The sequence below is a fragment of the Myotis nattereri genome (genome assembly GCF_964212035.1).
Source record: "Myotis nattereri genome assembly, chromosome: 5".
NCBI lineage: Eukaryota > Metazoa > Chordata > Mammalia > Chiroptera > Vespertilionidae > Myotis > Myotis nattereri.
This window is the reverse complement of record NC_138080.1, coordinates 22,989,900-23,017,444: the sequence shown is the minus strand read 5'-3', so window position 1 is coordinate 23,017,444 and position 27,545 is coordinate 22,989,900. Positions and strand designations below refer to the sequence as shown.

General features: G+C 54.9%; 4 protein-coding genes across 6 annotated transcripts; all 4 read left to right on the top strand.

Annotated features, from left to right (window-relative positions):
- The first annotated feature begins 176 nt into the window (after positions 1-176).
- Positions 177-17,789, top strand: PRKACA (protein kinase cAMP-activated catalytic subunit alpha). The gene is made up of 10 exons (XM_081090642.1): positions 177-400; positions 8,056-8,117; positions 8,569-8,697; positions 10,678-10,776; positions 11,706-11,788; positions 13,038-13,164; positions 13,257-13,352; positions 13,453-13,575; positions 15,323-15,487; positions 16,350-17,789. The coding sequence occupies exons 1-10, from the start codon at positions 355-357 to the stop codon at positions 16,473-16,475; spliced, it is 1,056 nt and encodes a 351-aa protein (XP_080946768.1). The 5' UTR covers positions 177-354; the 3' UTR covers positions 16,476-17,789.
- On the top strand, positions 5,473-5,625 carry SMIM46 (small integral membrane protein 46; the record flags this gene model as incomplete). Its single annotated transcript, XM_081090643.1, has 1 exon — positions 5,473-5,625. The coding sequence occupies one exon, from the start codon at positions 5,473-5,475 to the stop codon at positions 5,623-5,625; it is 153 nt and encodes a 50-aa protein (XP_080946769.1).
- Positions 17,790-18,911: 1,122 nt separating the features above from the next.
- SAMD1 (sterile alpha motif domain containing 1) lies at positions 18,912-21,873 on the top strand. 3 transcript variants are annotated; one of them, XR_013996104.1, is made up of 5 exons: positions 18,912-19,984; positions 20,390-20,684; positions 20,753-20,871; positions 20,968-21,079; positions 21,171-21,873. XR_013996104.1 is itself a non-coding variant. In XM_081093266.1 (5 exons), the coding sequence occupies exons 1-5, from the start codon at positions 19,037-19,039 to the stop codon at positions 21,327-21,329; spliced, it is 1,611 nt and encodes a 536-aa protein (XP_080949392.1). In that variant the 5' UTR covers positions 18,912-19,036; the 3' UTR covers positions 21,330-21,873. The 3 variants fall into 3 exon arrangements, 2 of the variants coding, with proteins under 2 accessions (XP_080949392.1, XP_080949391.1); XM_081093266.1 differs by having other exon boundaries at positions 20,775-20,871; XM_081093265.1 differs by having other exon boundaries at positions 20,390-20,871.
- A 1,804-nt stretch (positions 21,874-23,677) lies between these two features.
- Positions 23,678-26,865, top strand: LOC308520649 (UPF0575 protein C19orf67 homolog). The gene is made up of 6 exons (XM_081093264.1): positions 23,678-24,118; positions 24,983-25,127; positions 25,254-25,354; positions 25,439-25,624; positions 25,979-26,113; positions 26,551-26,865. Exons 1-6 carry the CDS (start codon positions 23,781-23,783, stop codon positions 26,723-26,725), a joined length of 1,080 nt encoding a protein of 359 aa, XP_080949390.1. The 5' UTR covers positions 23,678-23,780; the 3' UTR covers positions 26,726-26,865.
- Positions 26,866-27,545: the final 680 nt, after the last annotated feature.

Genomic DNA, 27,545 nt, shown 5'->3' with positions numbered 1-27,545 from the left:
CCAGTGGCCGGGCATCCGCGGCGCGCGTCACGGGGCTGGAACCTATAGCGGCGCTGGTGGGTCGCAGAGGGCCAATAGGCGGCAGCGTGGCGCCGTCAATCAGGGCAGCTTGGACCAATGAGTTTAGGCTGCGGGAGCGTCACAGACAGACAGCAGCAGCGGACTTGGGCTGAGGTTCCCGGGCGGGCGGGCGCGGGGAGACGCGGGAAGCAGGGGCTTGGCGGGGGTCGCGGCGCCGCAGCCAGAGCAGCAACCCGAGGGGCCGCTGCCCAGCGCGCTCCGGGGCCGCCGGCCGCCGCCAGCACCCGCCGCGCCGCAGCTCCGGGACCGGCCCCGGCCGCCGCCGCCGCCGCGATGGGCAACGCCGCCGCCGCCAAGAAGGGCAGCGAGCAGGAGAGTGGTGAGTGCTCAGGCCATGACCTCAATACCGGACCCACGCTGTCAGCCCCCGCCCTGTGCATCACCGCCTGGCCCCTCCCCCTCCCCCCCATTTCTTTTTGCTTACCCCCAGCGCCCCCTCCCCCTGCCTGTCCAAGGTTAGGGCCCAGGGCCCGCAGAACTCTCGTAGGGGCCCCCTTGCCAAAGGCCACCCCCCACTGCAGAAACTGTGCCCCCCCACCCAGCTGTCACTGCCAGCCATGGCACGTATGACCGCTGGGGCCCCACATGGGGCCCTGTCACTACCCTATTCCCTACTTTCCTGGACCCTCTCCCATATACTAATACCCTCACTTCCTCACTCACCTCTCCCATTGACGGGCCTCACGGCCAGACCCTGACCCAGGCTTCTGCCGGTCTTGGGAGTGCTGCGGGGTCTGCCTCCATCCCATAGGGACCTTGGCCACTTGGTGACCACACCCCTCCCTCCTCCAGCCCCCGCCATCTTTCTCTTGCCCTTTCCTTCTTCACCTTACCAGAGCCCCCCTCCAGACACCCTGTGCCCACTTGAGCTTTTCCCAGAGCCACCTCCAGCATTGCTTTTCCCTTCTGTGTTACTTGGCATGGGGGACAGGATCATTCTGGGTCCCTCTGCCCCTCTCTCATCCTGTCACTCTGCTGCTCTGCTTGTGCTCTCTCCTCCCAAGTGTCTGTCCCTAGCTGGGGTAGCAGACTGTTTATGAACCTAGAGAACTGCTTCAGTGTGTTCAAAGCCAAGTTTGAGCTGGTCTTGCTGGGTTTGTTTCTTCCTCCTTCCCTGGTTGGGGTTAGGGGATGGCAGCAGAGCCTTTACCCATCTCCTGCTGTGCAGCGAGCTCTGGGCTCCTTAGAGGTCCCCTCAGTACTAAATGGTCGTTTCACAACTGAGGCTCCGTCATTCACCCATTCCCCTGGGCTTCTTCACCCGCTCCTGGCTCAGGATGAAAAGTGGGGGATGAAGAGTGTCTGAGTTAAACAAGGCTCATTCAGCTTGAGCTGGAATGGTGAGAAAGGGGACTCAGGGGATGGCGGTCAGAGAGAGTAATGGGTGACATCTAATGACTTGCTTTGCCAAGGGACAGATTCTGATCGTTGCCAGGGCTCAGCCAGAAAGAGGCTTGTTTCCCCCCCTCACCTTACAAAATGTGTTGGCCTTTTATAGCCAACCAGAGAAAGAAATTCTGTATCTGCTTTCAGAAATGGCTCTCAATCCCCTTCCTCAATTCCTCCAGTTCTTAGATTGTCATCACTCCAGGCCTAAAGCTGGACCTCAGCTAGGATCCACTTCCCATTACCCAGAAATAGTCAGAGCTGAAAAGGGAGACCACGTCCAAATATGCCTTTCCTAGTTATTGGTCTCAAATCCCAGTGTCTGGCTCCCCTGACTTCCCCTCCCAGAAAGACCCTGATATGACAACCAAGGAACTTTATCTTCACATGGCAGAACTCAGAGTTGCTGAGCAGCCATGGGGAGGGCTGACATGTCACCGATGGGCGGGGGATATGGAGGCAAGTGCCTGTAGCTGAGGACTTGATGACAGAGGAGCAGGTGGGTAGTGACCAAAAAAAGTCTGGGCATGAGCTTGGAGGGGGGACTAGGCACACAGGGAGGGGCTGGGCCCCCAGCAGGTGAGGCCTGGGAGGTAGAAGGTGGAGGCAGGCAGCTATATATTGCAGTGGCTCAGTTGAAAGTTGGGGAGATGACCCAGTCCTGGAAAACTTTCAAGGGATATCAAACACATGCAGTGTGTGTGAGGGGGGAGGGGGGAGCTCTACAGGGAAGATCAGTGGCTCCGGAAGGAACCACTAATTCTCTTAGAGCGCAGGGCGGACATCCAGGAATGGACCATCACGGTGGAATAGGGCCACTATTTATTGGGTATCTAGGATATGCTCAGCTAAATGGTTTCCATAGATCTGTCCACTGGAGTGATTTTCATAACGGGCTATTTTCCGAATTTTCTAAATGACCCTGAGTTTGACATAGATGATGTCACAGAAGCAGGATTAACATTCCGATCTGTCTACCAGCCAACTTCCAGGACCCCAGAATTTCCTAACAGGGACATTCGCAAGTTACCTCCCTGATTTTTACTCTATTCATTTATATTTCCTTAATTTAAAATAATAAAAATTTTGACTTACTTTTAAGTTCAGACATAAACTTTGATCCATCCTAAGCAGTAATATCAATGATCATGGGATTACTGTGCCAGTTATATTCTTTCCTGCTACACATTGAAATGCAATGTGACTAGAATAGTGAAACATCCCTAAAATCATTTCATGCCCTGCCAGTGGGACCCATGTCATACATTGGGAAATGCTCTGAGCTGTACTTCCTTCCAGAGACTTGCAGGGATTCTCAGAGAAAGAAATAGGATAAGGAAGGAAGCCCCACTTTGCTTGGAACTCTGATTCTGAAAGGATGGAGCTAGTCAAAATTTGCCCTTATAACTAGGATTGGGTAGGGTGGGAGTTAGGGGCAGTAGCCAGGCCAGCCTGCAGGGGGCACCTGAATTTCATCTGCCAGACACCAGCCATACTGGGGTAAGGAGAATGCCCAATCCTTAGTAGGCACTAGTTAGGCATCCTGCAGCCCCCTGTGCTACCCCTGGTGCCAGGGCATGATAATGTCAGCCTGCTCCCAAGAGAGTGGGGGATCTACCTGGAGTTGGGTGAGGTGGGGTAGGGGCAATCTGTACCCAAAGATGCCAAAGCCATTGTTAGGGGCCTGGACAAGATGGTAAAAGGGCAGAGAAAAAAACCTAGCACCCGGCTCTGAGCAAGCTGGAGAAATTGAGAGAGAGCAGTGGCCCCAAGAGGCTCCCAGGATAGGCAGCCAAGTGGGGCTCAGGCCTTGGCTGGCACTGGCCAAAAGCACCCCTGGGAGCTGGCCCATGGGGGAAGGGGTAGGGCTGGTGAGAGGGAGCCCATACACACACATTCTAGGCCCTGGGGACAAGCAGATCCAGGCTCTGGGCATGAAAAGTGCCCCCAAGAAGTCCCTGAATGGGAAGAATTGCTGCCTTCTAACATCCTACGGAAGTACAAGAGGGTCAAACACCTGTGTATTGGCAGTTGTATGGGTGCCTAAGAAGGTCTTTCCAAGGTAGCTTTTTGCCTTAACCCAATCAGGCCGACAGAAACCTGAGGGTCCTGTCTGCCCCTCCCCTGCCCCTACTGGCCCAGGTTTGGCTCCTCCTCCTACCCCCCCTCCCCCCCAACACACACACACAACTCCCTGGCTCCCCCTGTAGGCAGGTATCTGGGGATGGGCAGCCAAGCTGGTGCAGCAGGTCTCTTGAGCCTTCTCAGCCACCATAGTTCTGGTGCCTTGAGAGGAAGACTGAGTGATGGCTTCCAACTTCAACGATGGTGAGACTAAACCCTGTTGCCATAGCAACTCTCCGAGCACTCTGCCCCTGGAGTCAGAGAGGGGCTGCAGTAGGGTTTGGGGAGCAGGCAGAGAGGAGAAGGCTGTGGACGTCTGGTTGGCCCTGGGAACCCCTCCCTTACAATCCTGGGCTGGGGGCCTGGAGAAGAGCAGGGGGGATTGGTAGCCCTGTTAGACAAGGGGTATGGTCCACCCAGAGCAGGGGTTCAGCTCAGAGCAGGGCAATGGGATAGACTCGCCCAGTATTGGGCTTCAGCTCAGAATGGCGGTTGGTCCAGCTCAGTGATGGAGTCCAGGTCAGAATGGGGGGATGTTAAGATGGAGTCCAGGCCAGATGGCCCAGTACAGAATGGGGAGCCATCAGACTCTGCAGTGGTCCTGCCCAGGGTTGGGGTCCAGCTCAGACTAGGGGATCACCCAATCCAGAATAGAGGTCCATTTCAGAATGGGGGTGGGGATAGTCAGTGTTGGGGTCCAGCTCAGACTGGGGGATGTTCCAGCTCAGAGCAGGGGATCCAAGCTAGACTGGAGGAATCAGCCAGCCCAGAGTCGGGGGTCCCAGCCCTGACTTGGCATCCCTGCCCCAGAATTCCTGGGACAACCAGGTTTTGGTGGACAGAGAGTACTGAGATTTGTCTGGGAAGTCTGAGACTGGGCTCCTGCTTCCTGCGGTAGTCCTGGATTTTGGAAGGGGTGTCTGGAGTCCTCTTTATGAGCCCAGATCGAATCCAGACCAGGATGGAGGCTGGAACACGCACCCTACCCCTCCACCCCACTACTCCCGTGGAAGACATGGGCAGGGCGGCAGGTTTCACAAGTCAGCAGCTGGCTGGGTTTCCCTTCCCTGCCACTTCCAGTTGTCTGAAGGGCCACGGGTGCTAGGCACACTGGGAGAAGCTGCCACTCACCATCCACTTCTTTTGAGATCTGGAAAGGAGGAAGATGGTCAAGGCAGCCTCCCCCTCCCCCACCGCTGGGTTTAGCCTTTGTTTCCGGTTTGGACTTTCATGGCCTAGAGCAGAGCCAAGCACAGGGCAAGGTTTGACAGAGGCCAAGGACATCCCAGGATGCCGTTCCACTCTCCGCCCCTGCATAGGAACAAGAGAAAGCCCGATGTACCCATTTCTCTTGGGGCTACAGGATTTGGAGAGGTGATAGGGTGGCTCTTACACCACCACCACCACCACCACCCCCCCACACACACACACATCCAACCCAACTCTCTGCTAATTAAGGAGCCCTGGGGCCTCTCTAGCCCCCAAGGAGTCCCTGGCTGCTGCCTGGGCCTAAACCCTTAACTCCTTCTCCTCTGCCCAGTGAGCACTGCCCTGGGCACATCAGGTACCATCCTCTGGGTAGTCCACCCACCTGGGGAAGGCAGGGTCTGGCATCCTGGGAGCAGTGAAGTCCCTGGAATAAGTTAGCGTTAGCACCCCACCCCTGGGACAAGAAGGCCAGCCAGGAGGGACATCCTAGAGAGAATCTTCCCACTGCCTCCTGCCAAGGAGGGCCTTTGCAAACCTTAGCCAGGAGCAGGCACCTTTAAATGCTTCCCTAGCAACCAGCTCCTCCTTCAGGGTTCCCCTAGGCCCTCCCGAGGAAACCAGCTCAGAAGCTCTGCATATTCCTGGTTTCCCTGGTTCCCAGGGTAGCCTAGGATGAATCTGGGTTCAAGCAGTGGCCAGGGTGGAGACTCAGAGACCACCTTCCAGCTATGGCTGCAGCTATTCCTCTGGGCTCACCTGACTATTCGTTTCCTGAGCTACCTGCACCACGCCCTCTGGGCACCTAAGCCACAGCCAGCACCTTGAGTCTCCATGGTCAGGGGCAGACGGGCCCCAGATCACCCCATCCCACTCCACCCCCATTGTACCCTCTGCTGGAGGAGGCAGGAAGCAGAGGTGAGTATAGGGGCTCCTGGCTGGGGTTACCCCATCATTATTCCTCTGTATCTGCCTGTTCCTCCTGGCTCTGCCCCTCCCTTGTGCCCCATCCCCAAATCTGCGAGCCAGTGGCACCAGAGGGGACAGAGAAGGGTTATGCTAGGACCAAGGCACCCTGTGGAGCCTCTCAGTGGGGTACGCAAGTCAGAAAAGCAGGATATGGCAATTTCAGGGATGGCTGAGAGCGAAAGGAGAAGTGGGACCAGGCATTCTGGATTCCTCACAAGCCCCCTTCTCCCTACCTTCCTGGGCTGGTGAAGGTAGAATTTACAAAAGGGTACCATCTCCCCCACCTTCGTTCAGAAATTAGTGTATACATTGGAGGTGTCCAAGGAAGATAGTGTGTGTCAGGAAAGATTCTGCTAGTGTAAGCATTGGATGTGGTGCTGTCCCCGGATTCAGAGAGGTCTCTCAGTCAGTTGGTGGCCCAGCCAGGCGCCAGCCTAGGTCTCCTGACCACTCTGCCCGGTCACTCTTTGTAAGGCTTTCCTGGCCAGTGTTCTCTTCTCCATCTGCTGCCCTTGTAGCCCCATGGGAGGTTCTTTTATCCGAATGCTGAGGGAGAGCCTTGGGGATCGGGGGGGGGGGGGGGTGGCTACCCAGAGGCTGTGTGGGACTCCTGGTGCACATGGGTGGGACACACAAATGACAGGCAAGGCCAGAGTCCAAGTGTGCAGGACCCCTCAGGGTGGCACCTGTCCAGGAACATCAGAGGGTCGAGGACAGGTCTGTCGGGTGGGCCACCCTAGTTCAGTACGACCTTTCGGGAGGGAAGCAGTTAATTTCGTGAGCAGTGGGGTCTGGCAGGCAACCTAAGGCCTGGTCAGTCTTTTCTGCTGTACAATGAGGTAATAGCAACTCTGAGCCATCGGGGTAGGACTTAAGCATAGAAAGCATTTAGCTCAGGGCTGGCACATGGCATGCTTGACCCCAGGGGTTGTCCCTAGGACAGGTCCGTAATGTACACATCTGTCAGGCCACACATTTAAGATTTGAGCGTTCAATGCATCCCCTGTATTTTATACCTCAATTATAAAAAATACTTGAAAGCAAAATTAATAATCAACAGTTATATGGAATGACTCTCATACAGGTCACTGTCCAACTCCATTTCCCTAGATCAGTGGTCGGCAAACTCATTAGTCAACAGAGCCAAATATCAACAGTACTTCTTCAAAATAGACTCGCCCAGGCCGAAAACCGACTTCTGCGCATGGGCCACGAAGTTTCAGTCGCACTGTATGTGTGCGCCCGCACGTGGTATTTTGTGGAAGAGCCACGTTCAAGGGGCCAAAGAGCCGCATGTGGCTCGCAAGCCGCAGTTTGCCGACCACTGCCCTAGATTAACTCATTCAGTCCTCAGAACTACCTTGCCAGGTCATTACTATTATTCTCCCCATTTTACAGATGAGGAGAACTGAGGCCCAGAGAGGTAAGGTCAGTTGCCTAAGGTCACACAGTTTAGCAGAACCAGGCTGGGGTCTGAACTTAATCTCAGTTCCGGAGTCCTGGCCCTTAACGATTTGCAGGGTGCTGGCAAGTATGACTCTGTCGAAGCCTCAGTTTCCTAGTGTTAAATGGGGAGAAGAATAAAAGGAAATTTGGTGAGTTAACCAAATTTGATAGTGGAGACAAAACAGCAGGCCCAGGGTCAGCCCGCTGGGAAGTCTTCCGTATTAGCTGAATGGTGATATTCTTGGGGTACTAAGGGGCCTCTGGGGAGCAGGCATAGAGCGAGGCCTCCCTTGAACCAGCTCTGGAACCAGGGCCCCTGAATTGGCAAAGGCAGGAACAGGGCAACAGCTGAGCCCCCCGAAGGGCGCTTGCTACCCGAGCCCCAGAGGCTTCCACCCCCCGACCGGCCTCCCCAGAGAAGGGGCCTGAGGAACAGCCAAATCCTGAGGCTATAAATACCTCGGCTGGCGTCCTCCCTGGCCCTCCCTGGCCGTGGAATGCCGGTCAGAACTGGGACAAGTGGGGGTGGGCTGGCCTGGGTACTGCCCTCTGTCCCCCTGAGAGTGACCCCCGAGTTGCTCTGTACCCCATTTTGGAAGAGCTGAAGCTGGATCCCACCTCCCTGTAGTAAAGGGGACCCAGGCCCTAGCCCAGATCAGGCCCCTCCCAAGCTGCCCTCAGACTCAGCCAGGGCACCCAAAGGCCCTAGTGGGAAAAAAGATCAGACTGTGGTTGAAACAGCTGCACCCCACTTTCCACAAATGAGCATCTCCCCAGGAACACCCTGGGCCTGCCCCAGTGAGATGGGGATGTCTAGCTAACTCTCCCTTCTCTTCCTTCCAGTGAAAGAGTTCTTAGCCAAAGCCAAAGAAGATTTTCTTAAAAAATGGGAAAATCCTGATCAGGTAAGCCCGCCCCCCGCCACCCGCCCTATGTGCGGAACCCTTGAAGGGGGGAGCTAATGGCCTCCGTCTTCCAGCGTAACCCCTGCGTCATGGCTGGGATTTAGAGCCCTGTGGAGGATGCCTGGACACCCTTGGAGGCTCCTAGACAGAGGCACCTGATTGCCCACTGCCAGGCTCCCCCATCCTACCACCCCCTACAACTGGTGGCCCCTGCCCCCCACACAGCTGCCAGCAGCTCCTGGGCCCCAGGCCAGGGCCAGATCTGGCCTCTGCCACTCGCCTCAAGGAATGTGCCCTCCGCCATCTTGCTTTTCTGCCCCCTGTTCTCAGCCCATCACTCTCCCTGCTCCCCAGTGCCCCCTCTGCTGGTGGCAGATAGGATGCCCCAGACGCTGGCCCAGCAGGCCACAGGGAAGAGGGTCCCTGACTCTCTCAACCTCTCCATCCACAGAATACAGCCAATTTGGATAACTTTGATCGAATCAAGACCCTCGGCACAGGCTCCTTCGGGCGGGTGATGCTGGTGAAACACAAGGAGACGGGGAACCACTTCGCCATGAAGATCCTGGACAAACAAAAGGTGAGCTCAGCTCTGCCCTGCGGCCAGATCCCACCTGCTGCCTGGAGTGCTCTTCCCATCCGTCCACTCACCAATTGCTTCTCGAGCCCCCATCACGTGCCAGACCTGAGGGCCAGAAGGGCATCACGAACTTCCCCTCCAGGCCGAATACCAAGGGAAATCAGGCGCTGGAAACAGTGTCAGACACCTAACCTGTATTCCAGGTGGCCGGAGGGCTTCCTGGTGGAGGTGGCATTTACACAGGCCTGTTTTCTGTGAATATTTTTGACACCCTACTTATGCCAGTCACTACTCTAAAGCACTGCTGCACAGTAGAAGTGTCATATAAGCCACGTATGATTTTAAGTTTTCTAGAAGCCCCATTAAATAAAAGAAACAGGTGGAATGCATTTTAACAATATGTTGTAATTAAATCAGTATATTTACATTATAATTTCAATGTATGTAACCAATGTAAAATATCATTAATGAGGCATCTTACTTTTTTTTTTCATACCAAGTCTTTGAAATCCAGTGTGCATTTTACACTTTACAACATATCTCTGTTCTGATGGTAAATTTTTAAAGGAAAGAGAAGAAAAAGTAGAGAAGTTGAAGAGGCAGATTGGCATAGCCCAAGTCGTTCCAGACAGACTTAAAAGATGTCTAGTAACTGTGTCAGGTGTCAGTTTTTAAATTTTCACTTTAGATATTTATCATTTTAAACTCAGTTCCCCCATCTCCCGGCCGCATTAAAGCTCTCAGCAGCCAGATGTGGCTAGTGTGGATGGCATTGGGCAGTGCCGGTATAGACAAAGGATACAGCTGTGAGCAAAGCAAAAAAGGCCCCAGATGGGGGTTCAGAGCTGGCTGAACAGCCAGGCTGCCTGTGTGTGACACACCAGCTGACCTGTGACCTTAGGCCAGTGGTCGGCAAACTCATGAGTCAACAGAGCCAAATATCAACAGGACGACGATTGAAATTTCTTTTGAGAGCCAAATTTTTTAAACTTACACTATATAGGTAGGTACATTGTTATGAACACATTGCGTACCGCTCAGGAGTTTTCTCGTGTTTCGCGCGCCATCCGTTAAGGACCGCTCACGAGTGTTCTCGTTTTTCACGCCCATGGAAAAAGGAGCGAATCTAGATACTTATGTAAATTTTGTTTGGTCCCTCTTCATAGAGGAAAATGTTTTACGCAGTACCATACGTTAAAAAAGTACTAGGAACTTTGTTTAATTGTTTTTGTAAATAAAAATGTTATAATTATTGAAAAACAACACCTAAAGTGCATTATGATGATTTAAATAACGTGCAGTTTGCCCAAAAACATGCAGTCCCTGGCGTATGTCTTAGAGATTTCTATGTGGTACGCAATGTGTTAACTTAATTAGGGTGCTCCTAAGGCTTAGGAAGAGCCACACTCAAGGGGCCAAAGAGCCGCATGTGGCTCTGAACCGCAGTTTGCCAACCACAGCCTTAGGCAAGTCATTGCCCCTCTCTGGGCTTCCAAGCTTGTGTGTTCACAGTACATACCCCTCAGGGCTTCAGTCACTGTGCATGAAGGGCCTGCTGGAGATAGCTGAGGGCTGAGGAGAAATTAGCTTGGGGTTTGGGTATGTAATGTGTGTGTGAGTGCTCTAGATGCAGAGGTTTTTGTAAACCCCCTACTCCTTTGGCACTACTCTTGCTTGTCTTTCCGCTGCTGCCCCTTCCTCCAAGAAGCCTTCTCTGACTACCCCTGCCCCAGACTTTACCTCGCGCCTCATCTGGGCATCCGCAAGCCCCGAACTTCCCCCATCACAGCTCAGATCCCTCTGCACTGAAAAGCCTGGTGACTCGTGTTCTTGCCACGTGGGGACAAGGCAGCCTCAGCCTTCTTATTGTGTCCTCAGCACCCCACCTGGGCTCCACAGGCCACAAACCCTCACAGAAACCAGCCTGGGGGACGAGGGCCCTCTCATACCTCCTCCTCTCCACACCTCTCCTGCTCCTAGGTGGTGAAGCTGAAACAGATCGAGCACACCCTGAATGAGAAGCGCATCCTGCAGGCTGTCAACTTTCCGTTCCTTGTCAGACTTGAGTTTTCCTTCAAGGTGGGTCCCAGCCATCGGGGAATAGAGGGGGCAGAGAGGGAAACCATGCCGGGGGGCGGAGGACAATCAGTGGCTCCCCTGGAAGGTGAGCCCCCCCCACGGATGAGGAAAGGAGGATCAGCCTGGGATTCTGATACACCCACGTTCAACTCCTAGGTCTGTCTACCTGATAACCTTGTGTGGTCATGTCACTCAACCTGGATGACATCCCTCAAAATCACCACTCTGTTTACAAAAACCTGACATGTGGCCTGCGTTCAAATCCTAGCTCAACACCCCCTGCCCATGTGACCCTGGCGAAGGACTTCACTTGAGTCTCAGTTTCCTCATCTGTAAACTGGGGATCAAAAGGTTTCCATGACACATCATGAACACCCTATGTGAGCTATTTTGGGTGCCATCCTAAGCTGGACTTTGAGAGTTGGGAAAGTCCACTTGGGGCCTGCCACCCAGGCAGTCACAAGGGCCTGTGCTTGGTGTCATGCTCTACTGCTGCCGCCTTAAAATTCATAATCATTGTTTTAGTAAGGAGACACTTTTTGGCAGGGGGTGGGGCACAAATTCTGTAGCCTCTCCTGGTTCCATTTTGTGATTAAAAAAAAACAAAAAACGGTGGCCCAAGAGCCTTGCTCAGGACAGTCACAGACTGTGAAGTCCCCTCTCCAGCCCAGGCACCTGTGGCCAGCCCTCCCTTTCACCACCCACCCCCACAAGCAGGATAATAGTTGTCCCTTTGTCCTCAGGCGCAGAGGGAAGTGAGATAGGGAGCTCAGTGAGTACAGTGTCTGGTCCTTGGCATGTGCCTCATATTGGAGCCTAGATTGGTGGTGTCACCGGTTTCCAAACTCCTGCTGGTCAAGGGCATCGGACTTTCGGGTGGGGCCCAGGGCTTGGGGAGCAGGGCGCTGACCAGCTGCTGCTCTCCACAGGATAACTCAAATTTATACATGGTCATGGAGTATGTACCCGGCGGGGAAATGTTCTCACATCTGCGGCGGATCGGAAGGTTCAGGTGAGCGGACTGCCCCAGCCCACCAGGCCTGGGGGTGTCCACAGGGCAATGTCACATACCAAGCCATCTGGGGACTTGGACGTAGCCTCTCCAGGTCCCTGTGGGTTCTCCTTCCCGCTGAGCTGAGGAACCTGCAATGTCTCAACCACCCAACCACCATGAAACAAAACAAACATAGTAACAGGTATCACCATTTAAGTTTTTATGCAGGTTTTTTTTTTGTTTTTTATGTGTCTTTATTGACTTTAGAGAGATGGGAACATCAATGAGACAGAAACATCTATAGGCTGCCTCTTGCATGCCCCCCACCTGGGATGGAGCCTGCAACCCAGGCATGTGCCCTGACCAGGAATCAAACCGGGGACCCCGTGGTTCATGGGTTGATGCTCAGTCACTGAGCAGTGGGGTGATTTTATGCAGTTTTTAAATGTATGCTATTGTTTTATTTTGTTTATTCAGATAGCTGTTCACTTTACATACAATAAAATGCACAGGTCAATGTTCTGTTCCATGAGTTTTGACAGTTGCATACATTTGTTTAACCACAACCCAAAACACCATATTGAGTATTTCATCACCCCAGAAAAATCCCTCTAATGCAGCAGTTCTCTACCTGTGGGTCGCGACCCCTTTGGCGGTCAAACGACCCCTTCACAGGGGTCGCCTAAATACATCCTGCACATCAGATATTTACATTACGATTCATAACAGTAGCAACATTACAGTTATGAAGTAGCAACAAAAATAATTTTATGGTTGGGTCACAACATGAGGAACTGTATTTAAAGGGCCAGAAGGTTGAGAACCACTGCTCTAATGCCTTTCTTGGCAGATCACCACCCTGAAAAAGGCAATTGTCCCTTCTGGCATTAAACACCATAGAATTTGTTTGGTCTAGGTTTGGACTTGATATAAATGGCATCACACAGTTCATATTCTTTTGTCCTTTTCTTCTCTTCACATCATTGTTTTGAGATCTAGCCGCGGTTTTGAGCATATCCGTGTGTCCTGATGGTGGTGCTGGGTAGCATTTTATTGAATCTGTCACAGTCTGTGACACCATGGCTCTGTTGGTGGAGAGCTGGGCTCATTCCTGCTTGGAGCTCTATATGAATAAGGCTTCTGCTCTTACACATTTTGGATAGCTGGGCTGTAGGCCCACCCGACAGACCATTTGGGGGCGGGTGAGTCCTGCTGGGTGAGTGTGGCCACCACACTCACTCATCCCCTCTCCACTTGTCCCTGCCAGCGAGCCCCATGCCCGCTTCTACGCCGCCCAGATCGTCCTGACCTTCGAGTATCTGCACTCGCTCGATCTCATCTACCGGGACCTGAAGCCAGAGAACCTTCTCATCGACCAGCAGGGCTACATTCAGGTACCCTCTGGGCCAGGCAAGGGACAGCCCCAGGTGTCCATGGCCTGGACCCTCTCCCTCACTCTCGACCAACCCCACTGTTGTGCCCACAGGTGACAGACTTTGGTTTCGCCAAGCGTGTGAAAGGCCGCACCTGGACCTTGTGTGGGACCCCCGAGTACCTGGCCCCTGAGATCATCCTGAGCAAAGTAGGCTCCTCCCCACCCCTCCCCCTGTCCCTGAGGCCCACTCCGCCTGTGCCCCTTCTTCACCCTTCTTCCCTCATCCTGCACCCCCTTTCCACCCCAGGGCTACAACAAGGCTGTGGACTGGTGGGCCCTGGGGGTTCTCATCTACGAGATGGCTGCTGGCTACCCCCCCTTCTTCGCTGACCAGCCCATTCAGATCTACGAGAAGATTGTTTCTGGGAAGGTGAGGCCTGGACACAGGGATTCTGCCCAGGACAAACCCTTCTCCCCCGCTCCCCCCACCGTCATTGTAAGAACAATCTAGAAGTTCATTAAGTCAGGCCAGGCAGTGACATTGGGTGTATCAGCCATGCTAACTGAGGTCAACACCCCACACAACCTCACTGGCTACTCCTGGACCCACAGTGCCAACCTCCCAAGGGCTTCTAAAACCCCGAGCCTCATCCGCACCCCCACCCTGCCCTATGTGAGGCTCTGCTTGTTCCTAATTATCCCCCTTCTGTGATTTTTCACAAGTTTCACAGCAGGAAAGCTAATGTATTTGGTTCCCAGACCCCACTGGGCAGTCATTTGGGGTGTATGGCCCATGCCTCCCTTCTCAAATACAGAACTCCTACCTCAGAGGGTGCAGGTAAGGGCACTGTTAGAGTTAACATCTACCGAGTGCATTAAGCACCCACTGCCCCAGTGCACCCACTCCATCCTACCCAGCACTCCGGGGACTGAGGACGCTGAGGCATGGAGAGGAGGGGATATGTCTGGTCCGAGATCCAAGGGCTCCAGAGAGGCTGGGAACCTCACTTTTGTCTTTAGCTCACTCACCTTTCTGGGAGGACCAACCATCCCTCCACCCAGACCAGGAATTGGTGGAAGCAACTCCCAGCTCAGCCCGGGTGGGTTGACCCGTCTCCAGGTCCCAGTTCTGCCACCCCTTGGCTTTGAAACCTCAGGCAAGTGGCTTTCCTCCTCTGAGCCTCATCTTACCCACCTGAGAACTGAGGAACCAGCCAGCTGCTTCTCAGGGAGGTTGAGAGAAATCACCAGCTGCAAAGTGGGGTCCCAGAATAGGGAAAGATGAGGTGTCTGCCACCAGGCACAATGGAAAGTGCCAAGAGAATGACCCAAAGTGGGAAACAGAAGAAGCCACAGAATGTGCCACGGGGGAAGAGGAGAAGAGCATAACTCCCTTCTTTGTAGCATTTCACAGTTCCCACGCACCCTCAGCAGGATTATCTCCCTCATGCAACCCTGGGATATCTGCCCCGTGCCGGAAAGGCAGGCACAGGCCCAGAGAGGTTAAAGGCCATGGCCAAGGTCACAGCCTGTAAGAGGGAGAGCAGTGCTGGAAATCTGTTCTTGTAGCTATAAATCCAATGAATAGTTGCATACGAGGCCGTGGGTTCTGAGCATTTAGGGAAAGTTTCTCGAAGATTTGAACTGAGCCTTAAAGAATAGAAGAGCCTTAGCTACGCAGAGAAAGAAATAGAAAAACAATTGTTTCTCTCAAATGTGGATATTTCTGAAGTCCCAAGACTTAAGCAGAGCCACCTGAGGAAGTAATGGCTAAAACTGCAAGGTCTGGAGTCTATCAGCCCCGAGATGGAGCCAACCTGTCCCGCTCTTCTGTGTGACCTTGGGCAGGCTGTTTAACCCTTTCGAGCCTCCGTTTCTTCTTCTCTAACATGGGACCATCATAACATTTAACTTGGAGCACCAGATCTCAGAGTGGTCCCCTCTCCAGCACCATCAGGGAACTAGCTAGAAATGCAGGCTCTCGTGCCCCAACCCAGACCTTCTGAATCAGAAACTCCAACAGGCCTGATTAACTGTTTTAATGGGATTCCAGCACACACTCAAGTGCTCCAAAGGACTGTTGGGTGGTGAAGGCAGTGTTTTGGGGTCCCCAAGCCCCAGGCCAGTTTCCCACCCTGTCTGTGTCCCCGTCCCCCCCCCCCCCACTTCTACCCCAGGTGCGGTTCCCATCCCACTTCAGCTCCGACCTGAAGGATCTGCTGCGGAACCTCCTTCAGGTAGACCTTACCAAGCGCTATGGGAACCTCAAGAATGGGGTCAATGACATCAAGAACCACAAATGGTTTGCCACGACTGACTGGATTGCCATCTACCAGAGGAAGGTGGGTGTCCCGTCCTCTCCCAGGATATGCTGAAGGCTTTGGGGGCAGGCCAAGAGCCAGGGTGGGCTGCCAGTGGAGAGATGGAAAGGGAAGAATTTGAAAATAGGCCATGGCCCTAGGTCATTCTAGCTGGGGCGGTTTAGTGCAGTGGAGGTCTAAAAATGGGATTATAGGGTCACTTGGCCACTGAGACCTTGAGCAAGAGACACCCCTGTCTGGAAAGTCATTTCCCCATTGGTGAGTTGGCTATACAGTGGAACCTCGTTTCTCGAACTTTGTCCGTTCTGGAAGGCTGTTCGAAAACTGAATAATTTTTTTCACATTAGAAATAATGTAAATTGAATCAATCCATCCAGACCCCCAAATGATTCCTTGTTTTAACTTTTCTTATATACAGTACTGTTTAATCTATAACTAAACATTTTAAGAATAAAAATGACATGAAAATTTAAAAAAAGGAAGTGTACAGTAAAAAATGAAAATTTAACAATCATAAGCAACAAAAGCAAAAAATAACGAGAATATTCACAGCACAATATCCTGAGATTTTAACAGTAGTAAACTGACTCATATTCGCACATTCTCTCCTTTGTCACCTGAGAGATGCGTGATTGATCATACAGGTATCAGCATGAAAGGGTTGTCAGGTTGAGGAGCGAATTGTTCGAGATGGGAGACTTTGGAGAAACTGAGGGTCCACTGTAATAAGATTCTTGGGTTGTTAAGGTGAGTTCACACCCTAATGCTAAGCTCTGGCCTGAGTCTCAGTAAGTTTTCATAAATATTAGGCCATTCGTATTTATTGTTTTAACAAGGATTATGCTGACTGCTGAGGTCTGGGTGATTCTTGACCCCTCTCCAGGTGGAAGCTCCCTTCATACCAAAGTTTAAAGGCCCTGGGGACACGAGTAATTTTGATGACTATGAAGAGGAAGAGATCCGAGTCTCCATCAATGAGAAGTGTGGCAAGGAGTTTTCTGAGTTTTAGGGGTGTGCCTGTGCCCCCAAGGGTTTTCTTTCTTTTTTTTTTTGTGGGGAGGGTGGGTGGGAGGGTTGGATTGAACAGCCAGAGGGCCCCAGAGTTCCTTACATCTAATTTCACCCCCACCCCACCCTCCAGGGTCGGGGAACAGGAAGCCCAGATATTCAGAGAGACAGGAATACCAGCTGCTCTCCCTCATCCCCTTCACCCTCCTGCCCTCCTTAAGCTTTTGCCTTCTTCCACCCCAGCCCACTTCTGCTTTTTTTAAAGGAGTATCTCCGTTCTAGTCAGACCAGTGTATCCAGGGATAGGGTGTGGAAAGAGGGGCCCAAACTTAGCTCCAGCCCCCTTCCCTCCCCACCTCCCTCACCAGACCACCAGCAAACTTGCTAAGGGAGAATAAAAGAATGGCCAGCCTTCCCTTCAAAGCAATCTTGCCTGGGAAGGAGAGATTTTAGTGACATGTGCAGTGGGCTACTTGCTAGAATTTTTTAAACAATTTACAAACTTATTTAAGTTCCACCAGTGCCTCCCATCCCCCCCTCTCCAAATCCATTTTAACAAGGCTGGGAAGCAGATTGACTTGTAAAGGAAAGGGCTGGGGTTCCACCCTCTCCCCCAAGCTGCTAATCCCCTCCTCCCCTGCCAAGCCTGGAAAGGTCTCAGCCCCTTTAGGAAGCCCCTAAAGCCCCTACCCCCTTCTGCCCCAACAGACCTTTCTTCACCCTTGGGCTTTGGGACCCAGACAAAGCAGCCGCCCCTCTCCCTGACAAAGAGGAGTTGTCCCCCCAAAAGATAGACGGGGAGCCCCAAGCCCAGGGTCTTTCCTCCCCACAGCACTCCCCCAAACTCCTAAATTTTATTCTTAGCTAGATTTTAATGCCCGGCCTCTTCTCAGCTCAGTTGGGAAGGCAACCCTGGCAAAAGGAGGCAGAGCCCCCCTGCCCCCCTGTGGACCCCCGTTCAAGCCCAGGGTTGCTAGGGAGGGGCTCTGTTTTATTCACCCAACAGCCGTGTCCCCCTCCCCCCATCCTGGGCGCTCCTCTGCTTAGCTGTCAGCTGTCTATCACCTCTTAGCCCATTTGTGCTTTTTTTCTCTCTTAATAGAAAAGTTGGGAGCCCCTATTCAACCTCAAATCTGCCCCTCCCAGAACTTCTCCCCATCCCAGGAGGGGCTCTCAGGCTTGGGATGGGGCCCCGGGTGGGCGCAGGGGTGAATCAATCTGTGTGCTGGGAAGGATGAGACTTCCTCTTGAACAGTGTGCTGTTGTAAACATATTTGAAAACTATTACCAATAAAGTTTTGTTTAAAAAAAAGTGTCCCTGGTATTCCCGAATTTGGTCCGCCCCCCCCCCTCCCCCGGCCGGGAGGATGGGAAGGGAATTTTGCACCCTAGGGTCGAGGCTGATTAGGACCTGGCCTGGAGTCCTGGTAGAAATGGGTTTAGCTGACTTCCGTCACTCACCCCCAGGAAAAGGGGGCGGCAAGTTGCGTTATAACCCTGAATTCGGGGTTCCCCAAGTCTGCGTCGCGCACCCCTCGGCATACAGCCCTGGGCCGAAAGGGAGTTCCAAGGAGACTCCGGGGCCGGCGCGCTGGAAAGCCGAGCTATGGGGTGGGCAAGAGAAGTGGGGGCCTGGCTGGGGGCGGTCAAGGGTAGGGGTGACGGAGCGCGTCCCCCTCCCCGCCTTCTCAGCGCGAGGCCAAGCGCGCCCTAGGGCCACTGGAGTGGCGGCGGCTCAAGGGTTTCTGCGGCGCCCAGCAAGCGCGGCAGCCCGGCCCGCGAGCCGCGAGTTCCCGGTAAGTGCGGTCCCGAGAGCGGAGCGCGCCTCGGAGGCGTGGAGATGGGGGCTGGGCGCCGGGGACGTCTGGGTCCTGCGCCCAATGGCTGGAGGGCGGCCGAGCGCCGCCCGTCCGCCCCGCCCGCCCCCTCTCCCCTCCCCCCCGGCCCTCCCTTTCCCCCGCCCCCGCCCCGGCGCCAACTCCGCGGCGCCTCCTTAAAAAGCGCGCGGGAGTTGTAAGGGGGGGGTCGGAGTGAGCGAGAGCGCAGGGTAAAGGGGGCGGGCAGGGGGCCCGGGCTCCACCTTAAAAGCGGGCGCGTGGGGGTGGGAGGGAGGAAGGCGGGCGGCGGGGTGGAGGGAGGGAGGGAAGGAAGGGGGGCCGGAGTGTCCCGGGCGCAGGGCGCGCGTGCGGCGGCGGCGGCGGCGGCGGCAGCGGCGGGGAGGGGCCGGCCGCGCTCCCCTCCTCCCTCGCATCCCCGGCCCCGCGCGCGCCCAGCAGAAGCGGGTCTGTGTGTGCGTGCGTGCGAGTGAGTGTGTGCATATATTTTTTTTCTCTCTTTTCTTTCTCACTGTTTTCTCTCTCTCTCTTTCTCTCTCTCGCTTTCTCTCTCTCTCTTTTTTTTTGCAAAGAAACAGCAGCGCCGCCGCCGCTCCGCCGAGGCGCTGCGCCCCCCGGGCGGGGGGGAGGAGGAGGCGGGCAGCGGCGGAGGGAGGGGAGCCCGGGAGGGGGGCGCCGCGCTGGGAGGGAGGCAGCGCGCACGGTGCAGCCGGGCCGGGCGGGAGGCATGGCGGGGCCCCCGGCCCTACCCCCGCCGGAGACGGCGGCGGCCGCCACCACAGCGGCCGCTACCTCGTCGTCCGCTGCTTCCCCGCACTACCAAGAGTGGATCCTGGACACCATCGACTCGCTGCGCTCGCGCAAGGCGCGGCCGGACCTGGAGCGCATCTGCCGGATGGTGCGGCGGCGGCACGGCCCGGAGCCGGAGCGCACGCGCGCCGAGCTCGAGAAACTGATCCAGCAGCGCGCCGTTCTCCGGGTCAGCTACAAGGGGAGCATTTCGTACCGCAACGCGGCGCGCGTCCAGCCGCCCCGGCGCGGAGCTACCCCGCCGGCCCCGCCGCGCGCCCCCCGCGGGGGCCCGGCCGCCGCGCCGCCGCCCACGCCCGCCCCGCCGCCGCCGCCCGCGCCCGTCGCTGCCGCCGCCCCAGCCCGGGCGCCCCGCGCGGCTGCCGCGGCCGCCGCCACTACAGCGCCCCCCTCGCCCGGCCCCGCGCAGCCGGGCCCCCGCGCGCAGCGGGCCGCGCCCCTGGCCGCGCCGCCGCCTGCGACCGCCGCTCCTCTGGCAGTGGCGCCTCCGACCGGCCCGCGTCGCGCCCCCCCGCCCGCCGTCGCCGCCCGGGAGCCGCCGCTGCCGCCACCGCCACAGCCGCCGGCGCCGCCACAGCAGCAGCAGCCGCCGCCGCAGCAGCCACAGCAGCCGCCTGAGGGGGGCGCGGCGCGGGCCAGCGGCCCTGCGCGGCCCGTGAGCCTGCGGGAAGTCGTGCGCTACCTCGGGGGCAGCGGCGGTGCCGGTGGCCGCCTGACCCGTGGCCGTGCGCAGGGGCTACTGGAGGAGGAGGCGGCGGCGCGAGGCCGCCTAGAGCGCACCCGCCTCGGAGCGCTCGCGCTGCCCCGCGGGGATAGGCCTGGACGAGCGCCGACGGCTGCCAGCGCCCGCGCGTCTCGGAGCAAGGTGAGCGCGCTGGGTAGGGACGGCGCCGCGCAGTGGGCAGGTGCGGGTGAACTTGGTGTTGGGGGTGCAAGTCTCGGGAGGAACGGGCAGCTTGGGCTTTGTGCGGCTTCCCTACAGATTCAGCGTGTAGCAACCTTGGTAAGTGACTTAATCTTTCCGAGCCTCAGTTTCCTCCGGTGTAAAACTTAACAACAGTAGCGACCTCTTGGGGTTGAGCGAGTTTAGTGAGATTTGGCTACTGGGGGCTTTATTAACACAGAGCTTGGCACGGAGCAAATGTGTAGAAGTTAGGCCGTGTTGATACTAAAAGTGGCCGTTAGGTACACCGCTCAGTCCTGGATCCCAGGGACTGGGCCCACGGCCAGAACAGCTGCTAACTTTGCGTGCCTCCCTCCTTGGCACCAGAGAGGTGGAGAAGAGCGACTGCTTGAGAAGGAAGAGGAGGAAGATGATGAAGAAGATGAAGACGATGAAGACAATGTGTCTGAAGGCTCTGAGGTACCCGAGGGTGACCGTCCTGCAGGTGCCCAGCATCACCAGCTTAATGGTGAGAGGGGCCCTCAGAGTGCCAAGGAGAGGGTCAAGGAGTGGACACCTTGTGGACCTCACCAGGGCCAGGATGAAGGGCGGGGGCCAGCACCAGGCAGTGGCACCCGCCAGGTGTTCTCCATGGCAGCCATGAATAAGGAAGGGGGATCAGGTAAGGACCTCTCTGGGTGGGGGAGGGAGCCTGGTCAGGAGGAATCAAGCCCCAAGACAAAGTCACAGGCAGATGCTTTTTCTTTCCCAGCCTCTGCTGCCACTGGGCCAGACTCCCCATCCCCCGTGCCTTTGCCCCCAGGAAAACCAGCCCTGCCTGGGGCCGATGGAACCCCCTTTGGCTGTCCGTAAGTTGGGATGTTTGAGACAAGAGGGTGGTGCCCAGGGGTGTGTAACAACCCGAGTAACATCACTGTTCACCGGTTCCCTCTTTTCCAATGCAGTTCTGGGCGCAAAGAGAAGCCAGCTGACCCTGTAGAATGGACAGTGATGGACGTGGTAGAATATTTCACAGAGGCTGGCTTCCCGGAGCAGGCAACAGCTTTCCAAGAACAGGTGAGTTTCCAACCCTCAGCTTCCCTCCTCTATCCCAGGGCAGTGGGGGTCTGCTCTGACCCTGCTCTCTGTCTCTCTCTGTCCCACCCAGGAAATAGATGGCAAGTCTCTCCTGCTCATGCAGCGGACAGATGTGCTAACCGGCCTGTCCATCCGCCTTGGCCCAGCCCTGAAAATCTACGAGCACCACATCAAGGTGCTCCAGCAAGGCCACTTTGAGGATGATGACCCTGATGGCCTCCTAGGCTGAAGGTCCAGCCTCACCCCTGCCCCTACCCTTTCCAGACCCATCTTACCCAAGTCCCCTGGAGTCCAGGGGTTGGACTAGGGACACTCGCAGCCCTCATAACAGATTCCAGTGAGGGGCACCCTTCCCTACTCATCTCTTCCCAGTGTCTCCCCAACACACACATCTGGCATTGAGCACATCCCAGACTTCCTGATGGAGGAGTGTGGGGTGGGACAGGGTCTGCTCATTTCACCCCAGGAGGCCTACCCCCACCCCCAACCTAGGACATTTTTGAGAAAAAAAAGAAATGGGGGGTTCCTATCTCCCATAGATCTTTAGTTCAGCCAGATGTTTCCTATATAAATGATTTGTTCTGCCTGTTCATTTTGATGGGTGGCCTTTCTTCCCTCCCCCATCAACCAGGCCCCTCCTTGGTCTACCCTCAGCCTCCATCCCCTGGGTGGGGTGAGATCAGTGGGTCTTCCCTACTCTTTCTGTTGGTTGTCGCTCCAGCTGGCTGTATTGCTTTTTAATATTGCACCGAAGATTTTTTAAATAAAGTTTTAAAAAAAAGAAAAGAAAAGAAAAAAAGGCCAGGAGTCCCATTTTATCAATGGAGTTGGGGAAGCGGGGTATTGAAGAGCCGCACCAGCCTCCTGGGAGAGCCGGGATAGTACTGAATTGTTCTCAGAGGGAGACAGGTAGTGAATGGGGCTGCCTCACAGCCAGCTGTAATAGTGATTGCTCCGGGAGGACAGGAATGTTTGCGCAGTTCTATCATCTCCCCATGCCCAGAACAGTACCTGTAACAGGTGCTTAAATGTTTGTTGAGTGACTAGCAGATAACCTCGGCTTTAGTTTTTTGTGTGTTTTTTAAGGAATTTATTTTTTTTAATGTGTTTTTATTGATTTAAGGGAGAGAGAGAAACAATGATGAGAATCACCTATTGGCTGCCTCTTGCACGACCCCTGCTGAGGATCAGTTGTAACCCTGGCATGTGCCCTGACTGGGAATCCAACCGTGAACTCCCGGTTCATGGGTTGAAGCTCATCACTGAGCCACACCAGCTAGGTAGCTTTACATTTTCTTGGTTCTCTCTGCAGCCCCAAGAAGCAGAGCTTGTAAAAATCACTTTACAGATAGGCAACTGACTCCCTATGGCAAAGATACTTGCTCAGGGTCACACAGGTTGGGATCCAACACCTGTGAGCACTTTACCCAGAGTTTAATTAAAGTATTTGGCTTCATATGTATACGTCTGACAGTCTTGCAAGCTACAAAAACTGTTGGAGCAGGGTCCATGGCAGGTCCTCCAAGCTACAAGGTCCTCTCTCCATAAAAGGAAGAAGGGATTGAGTTATCAAATGAGATAGTCCCTATTAAGTTCTAATGCATTTTCTCAACTGCATTAGTTTTATAATTTATTTTGTTAACCGTCACTGGTGGCTATTTTTTTCCATTGTTTTTGAGAGTGGAAAGGAGGGAGGTGGGGCAGAGAGAGATTGAGAGACATTGATTGGTTGTCTCTCCCAGGTGCCCCAACCAGGGCTGGATGGACCCCTTTTGAGGGCTGAGGCTCTAACCACTGAGCAACCGGTCAGGAAAACTCCCATTAGTTTTTTGTTTTGTTTTAAATATATTTCATTGATTTTTCACAGAGAGGAAGGGAGAGGGATAGAGAGTTAGAAACATCGATCAGCTGCGTCCTGCACACCTCCTACTGGGGATGTGCCCGCAATCAAGGTATATGCCCATCGAATTTGGGACCCTTGAGTCTGCAGGCCGAGGCTCTATCCACTGAGCCAAACCCGTTAGAGCTGTGTTTTTGTTTGTTTTTTAATATGCTTTTATTGATTTTAGAAGGAAGAGGGATAGTAGAAACATGGATGAGAGAAACATGGGTCAGCTGCCTCATGCACACCCCTACTGGGGGTCAAACTGGAAACCTGGCATGTGCCCTGAATCAGTGACCTTTTGCTTCAGAGGTCCGTGCTCAGCCACCCGCCGGGCACTCCCTTAGTTTTTAAAATACAGATTCCGTCCTGGAGTCGGAGGCTCTGGGGGTGGGAGCAGGTGTCTACCTCTATATTCCTGCGCCCCAGGGCTTGAACGCGCTGCAGAGACCGCCTCCTCCCTAGGAAACTGCCTCCAAGAGAAAGGCGGTGGCCCCCAGACCGCACCCCAAAGACATAACCTCCCCAGTGCCGGCCCAGGTCGCCCCCACCCCACCTCCGTTGGATTGCTGGAGCGCGCGCTCAAGCGGACCCCAGCGGCGCGCCCCTCCTACGTGTTGAAATTCAAACGAGGTGAAGTCCGCGCGGTGCTCCGCCGCTGGCAGAGCGGTCGAGGCAGGAGTGGACGGTGCTGCGCTCCCCTCCAGGGCGAATCGGAGGTTCCCAGGCGGGGTCGAACCCTTGGCCAACCGGGGTATATAGACTTAAAGGTCTCAGATCCCTTCCTCCAGCTCCACAATGGCTTCGGAGCAGTGGTTCGTGGAGCCGATCCTCCCCGGCGGCACTGGGGAAAAGCTGCCCCAGGACGACATGGAACCTGGGGCTCAGCCCTGCGGAGACCCCTCGTGGTCAGCGCCCTCTAGCCGACCTGGGGACCCAGCCCAAGTGGAACCGGAGGATGTCCAGGGGCAACTGCCCAAGACCTCCCCTTCCACGCCTTCCCCAGAACCTCTGGCCCCGGGCCTGGGCCCCACACCTCCTCGCCTACCCTTGGACACCCTGTTCAGTCCCATCACGGAACAACTCCGCTACCTGCTCAAGAAGGCGGATGATTTCCAAAGCTACTTGCTCTACAGGTAGTGCTGGACAGAGTCCCAGGGTCCCGTCCCGTACATAAGGAAACAGGAGAGGGGTGACTGGATTCCGGCAGGTGGCACACACCAGAGTTGCAAACTTTAAAAGCATTAGGAGCTAGAGGCAATGAATGAATCTAGCTGATTAGGAATCTAATTTGGAAGAGTGATGAGGGCTGTGTACTATTTGGGGTGCAGCCGTGGGCAACTACGGCCCGCTTGAAATGAATAAAACTAAAAAAAAAAAATAAAAAAAAAAAAGACCGTACCCTTTTATGTAATGATGTTTACTTTGAATTCATATTAGTTCACACAAACAGTCCATCCATGCTTTTGTTCCGGCCCTCCGGTCCAGTTTAAGAACCCATTGTGGCCCTCGAGTCAAAAAGTTTGCCCACCCCTGGTTAGGGAGTACCTGCTATTGGGCCCCAGTTTGCCAAATATCTAGGACTTTTTTTGTTTTTTTAACAGAAGGCTTAGGTTTTGGATCCTGGGCAGGCTAAACAAAACCCATCTGATCCAGATTTGGTCCACTGGTTACTAGTTTGAGACCAAAAAAGAGAATGTGATTGCAGCCCAAAGAGACTGATTCTGGGGGGCTGTTTAAACCCTAGGTTTCCCGGTCCCACCTGCAAAAATAAGCCATGGGACTCAGGTGTCAGCATTTTACCAGGTGTTCCAAATAGCTGTGATGCAGGTTGTCCTGGAAGATGCTCTGACAAAGAAAGATCTGGAGTGGGGGTGGGGGGTGAGGGTGGAGAGGGTGTACCCAAGGTCCAGACCAGGGATAAAAGTGGGAGGCTGAGTAGAATGGGAGAAATGAGGGGTGATAAGAGATCCTATGCAAAGGTCTTCTTCTCCCTTCAGCAGGGACCGAGTTCAGAAGGAACAGTTGGCAAAGGCCATGCCCACCTTCTTAAAAATGTGTGAGCCCTACTTCCTGTACCTGGAGGCAGCTGCAAGGAGTGTGCCTCCCATCTATGGAGCTCTGCAGGAGCTGGTTCGAAAGGGGGTGTGTGGGGGCAGTTCCCTAAACCCCATGCCCCTTTCGTCATCCCTCAGGCCTCGGGGAGGGAGGTAGAGGGGCAGGTGCTCCTGGTAGGCCAGCTAATACTATGATGCCTCCTCTTCCATGCAGCTGTTGGAGATCTCCCAACAGCTGACCCTGCGACTGGAACAGCTGGTGCTCATGTATGCATCGTTTGGGTTTGTGGAACTGGAAGAGACAGACCCCCTAAGGTAATAGGGTGGGAGACTGGGATTGGTAGAGAGTAGAAGGGTCTGGGGCACAACCTCCTTCCCCACTCTCCCATCTCTTCCCAGCATCTCCTGTTTCTTCTGTGGGAGGTTCTCCATCAGTCCTTCCCACGAGGTGTCCATCTTCAGATACTGTGCCCCTGCTGCCTACACCACCAGCCGCTTCCCCCGGTACCTCTATAAGAAGATGCGCTGGAACCTGGAAACTACCCCAGACCCCAGCAGCCGGGGGCAAGATTCCCATGTGGATTAGTGAGTCCCCTTACCAGAATCAAAGTCCCTAACCCCTCTATGGAGAATGACAGTATGGGCCTCCGAACCACCACTACCACCACCACCACTAAGGTGTGGAAAGTCAAACAGGAAACCAAGGACCTTTGAAAGGCCATCCTTGCCTTTTAAAAAATTCATCCCCCAATCAAAATAAAAGTCCTCATCTTAAAAGTAGTCTGGCAGAGAGAAGAGGCCTCAGTATTGTGTCACATCCCTAGCTGAGAACTTGAAGGCAACTTCTGATGAGTTTCTACCTCACCTTCAAAATTAAAGCCCTTAACAGAAGAAGCTAGAAAACTGCTCACTCGTAATTGCTGCCTCTTCCCCTCCCAGCTACTTCCTGTGCTATCGAGATACATGGGAAGACACAGGCAAGAGTCCGGCCAATTCTTGTCCCCAGATTCAGAAGCTGTGGTCCATCGGCCGATGGGTGCCCCTAGGACCAGCTGAGGATGACCTTTATTCCTGGTAGGAGCTACGGCCATGGCAAGGCGGGCGTGGGCTCTGGAGGGAGGGGCAGAACCATACCAAAGACCATCTATCCCCCCCCACAACATTGTTCCCCTTGGTAACAACCATAACATTTTATTATGTTCTGAAAACTGCTTTATGTAAAACCCATTTAGGTCTATACTAAGTAACTAGCCCATTTTTACAAAGAAGGAAACAGGTGCCCAGAGAGGTTGCCTGCCCAAGGGCACACAGCAGCTAGATGATTGGTCAAATGAGGGATGCCTAGTTCAGCCTCCCAGAACCAGTACCCTAGGCTTCTCATCAACAAGGAAACCACTTTCCCCCACCAGCTGAAACAAAGCCTCTTTCAGTCCCAGCCCCTCACCCGAGGGGAGAGGCTCCCGAGAAGCAGAGGGCGCTCACGTCCAGCCCTGTCTGTCCTGGGCCCGCAGGATTTTGTGCCCGCAGCCGTCCGGAGATTACCAGCAGCTGCTGACCATCGGTTTCGAGGAGCCATCTCACATGCTAGCCACCGACCTGCTGGTGCAAATCCTCACAGGACAGGCAGGCCCGGCCCGGTCCCCGAGCGCGGCCGGGCCCACAACGTGGGACACACAGGGGTCTTGAACCGGGGAGCGGGTAGGAGCTGAAGCTTGACAGTTCCAAACTCCAGGAGAGGGGCAGGGCAGGGAGGGGCTCACTCGTTCTCCAAGGGCAGCTCGGCCTCACCTTCTAAGGGGCCAGGCCGCCCTGGTCCATCCGCACTGGGTCTGCCCCGGCCGCGGGGCCCTGCGTGCGGATACACCATTTTTGTGTTAAATAAAAGAAAGAGGTCACAAACTCAGAGTCCACTCGAGCGCCGCTCCCCTCCTCTCGGGCGACGAAGCCCCGCCTACTCGCGCAGTCTTCTGGGAAATGTAGTTTTTTGTAATAAAACCGTGTTCCGTGGACCGGCGGAGCAGAGCTCTGGGCATGTGCAAAGGCGTACGTGCAGCAAAAAGGGAAGTAGCGGTGCTTGTCAACTACCGGAACCCAGAAAACCGCAACTTTCGGGTAGCCTGGTAGCCGGGAGACTCAACGCCCGTTGGGGGCGGGGAGGGGGGGGATGTATGTGTGAGAAGGGACCCCCAGGGTCACGCCCACTTGCCTACTTTGACCCGGAAGTGATTTCTTTGTAGCGTAAAACACCTTGTTTCCAGATGTGCCCCCGGATAAGAGCTCTTGATTAGTTTCCTAAGAGCCAAGATCAGATCTTCTAGCTTTTGGGTCCCGGACCGGGTAGGTCGCAGAACGCCACGGTGTGTCCTGGGCGCAGGTGCGGTGGGAGAGCCGCCAAGAACTACCACTTTGCATCTCCAAAGCCTCACCCAACCTTGGACTGGAGGGGAAACCCGGGCTCAGACCGTTGGACTCACCTGTTCAAAGCTTCGGCGAGCAAGTAGCGGAG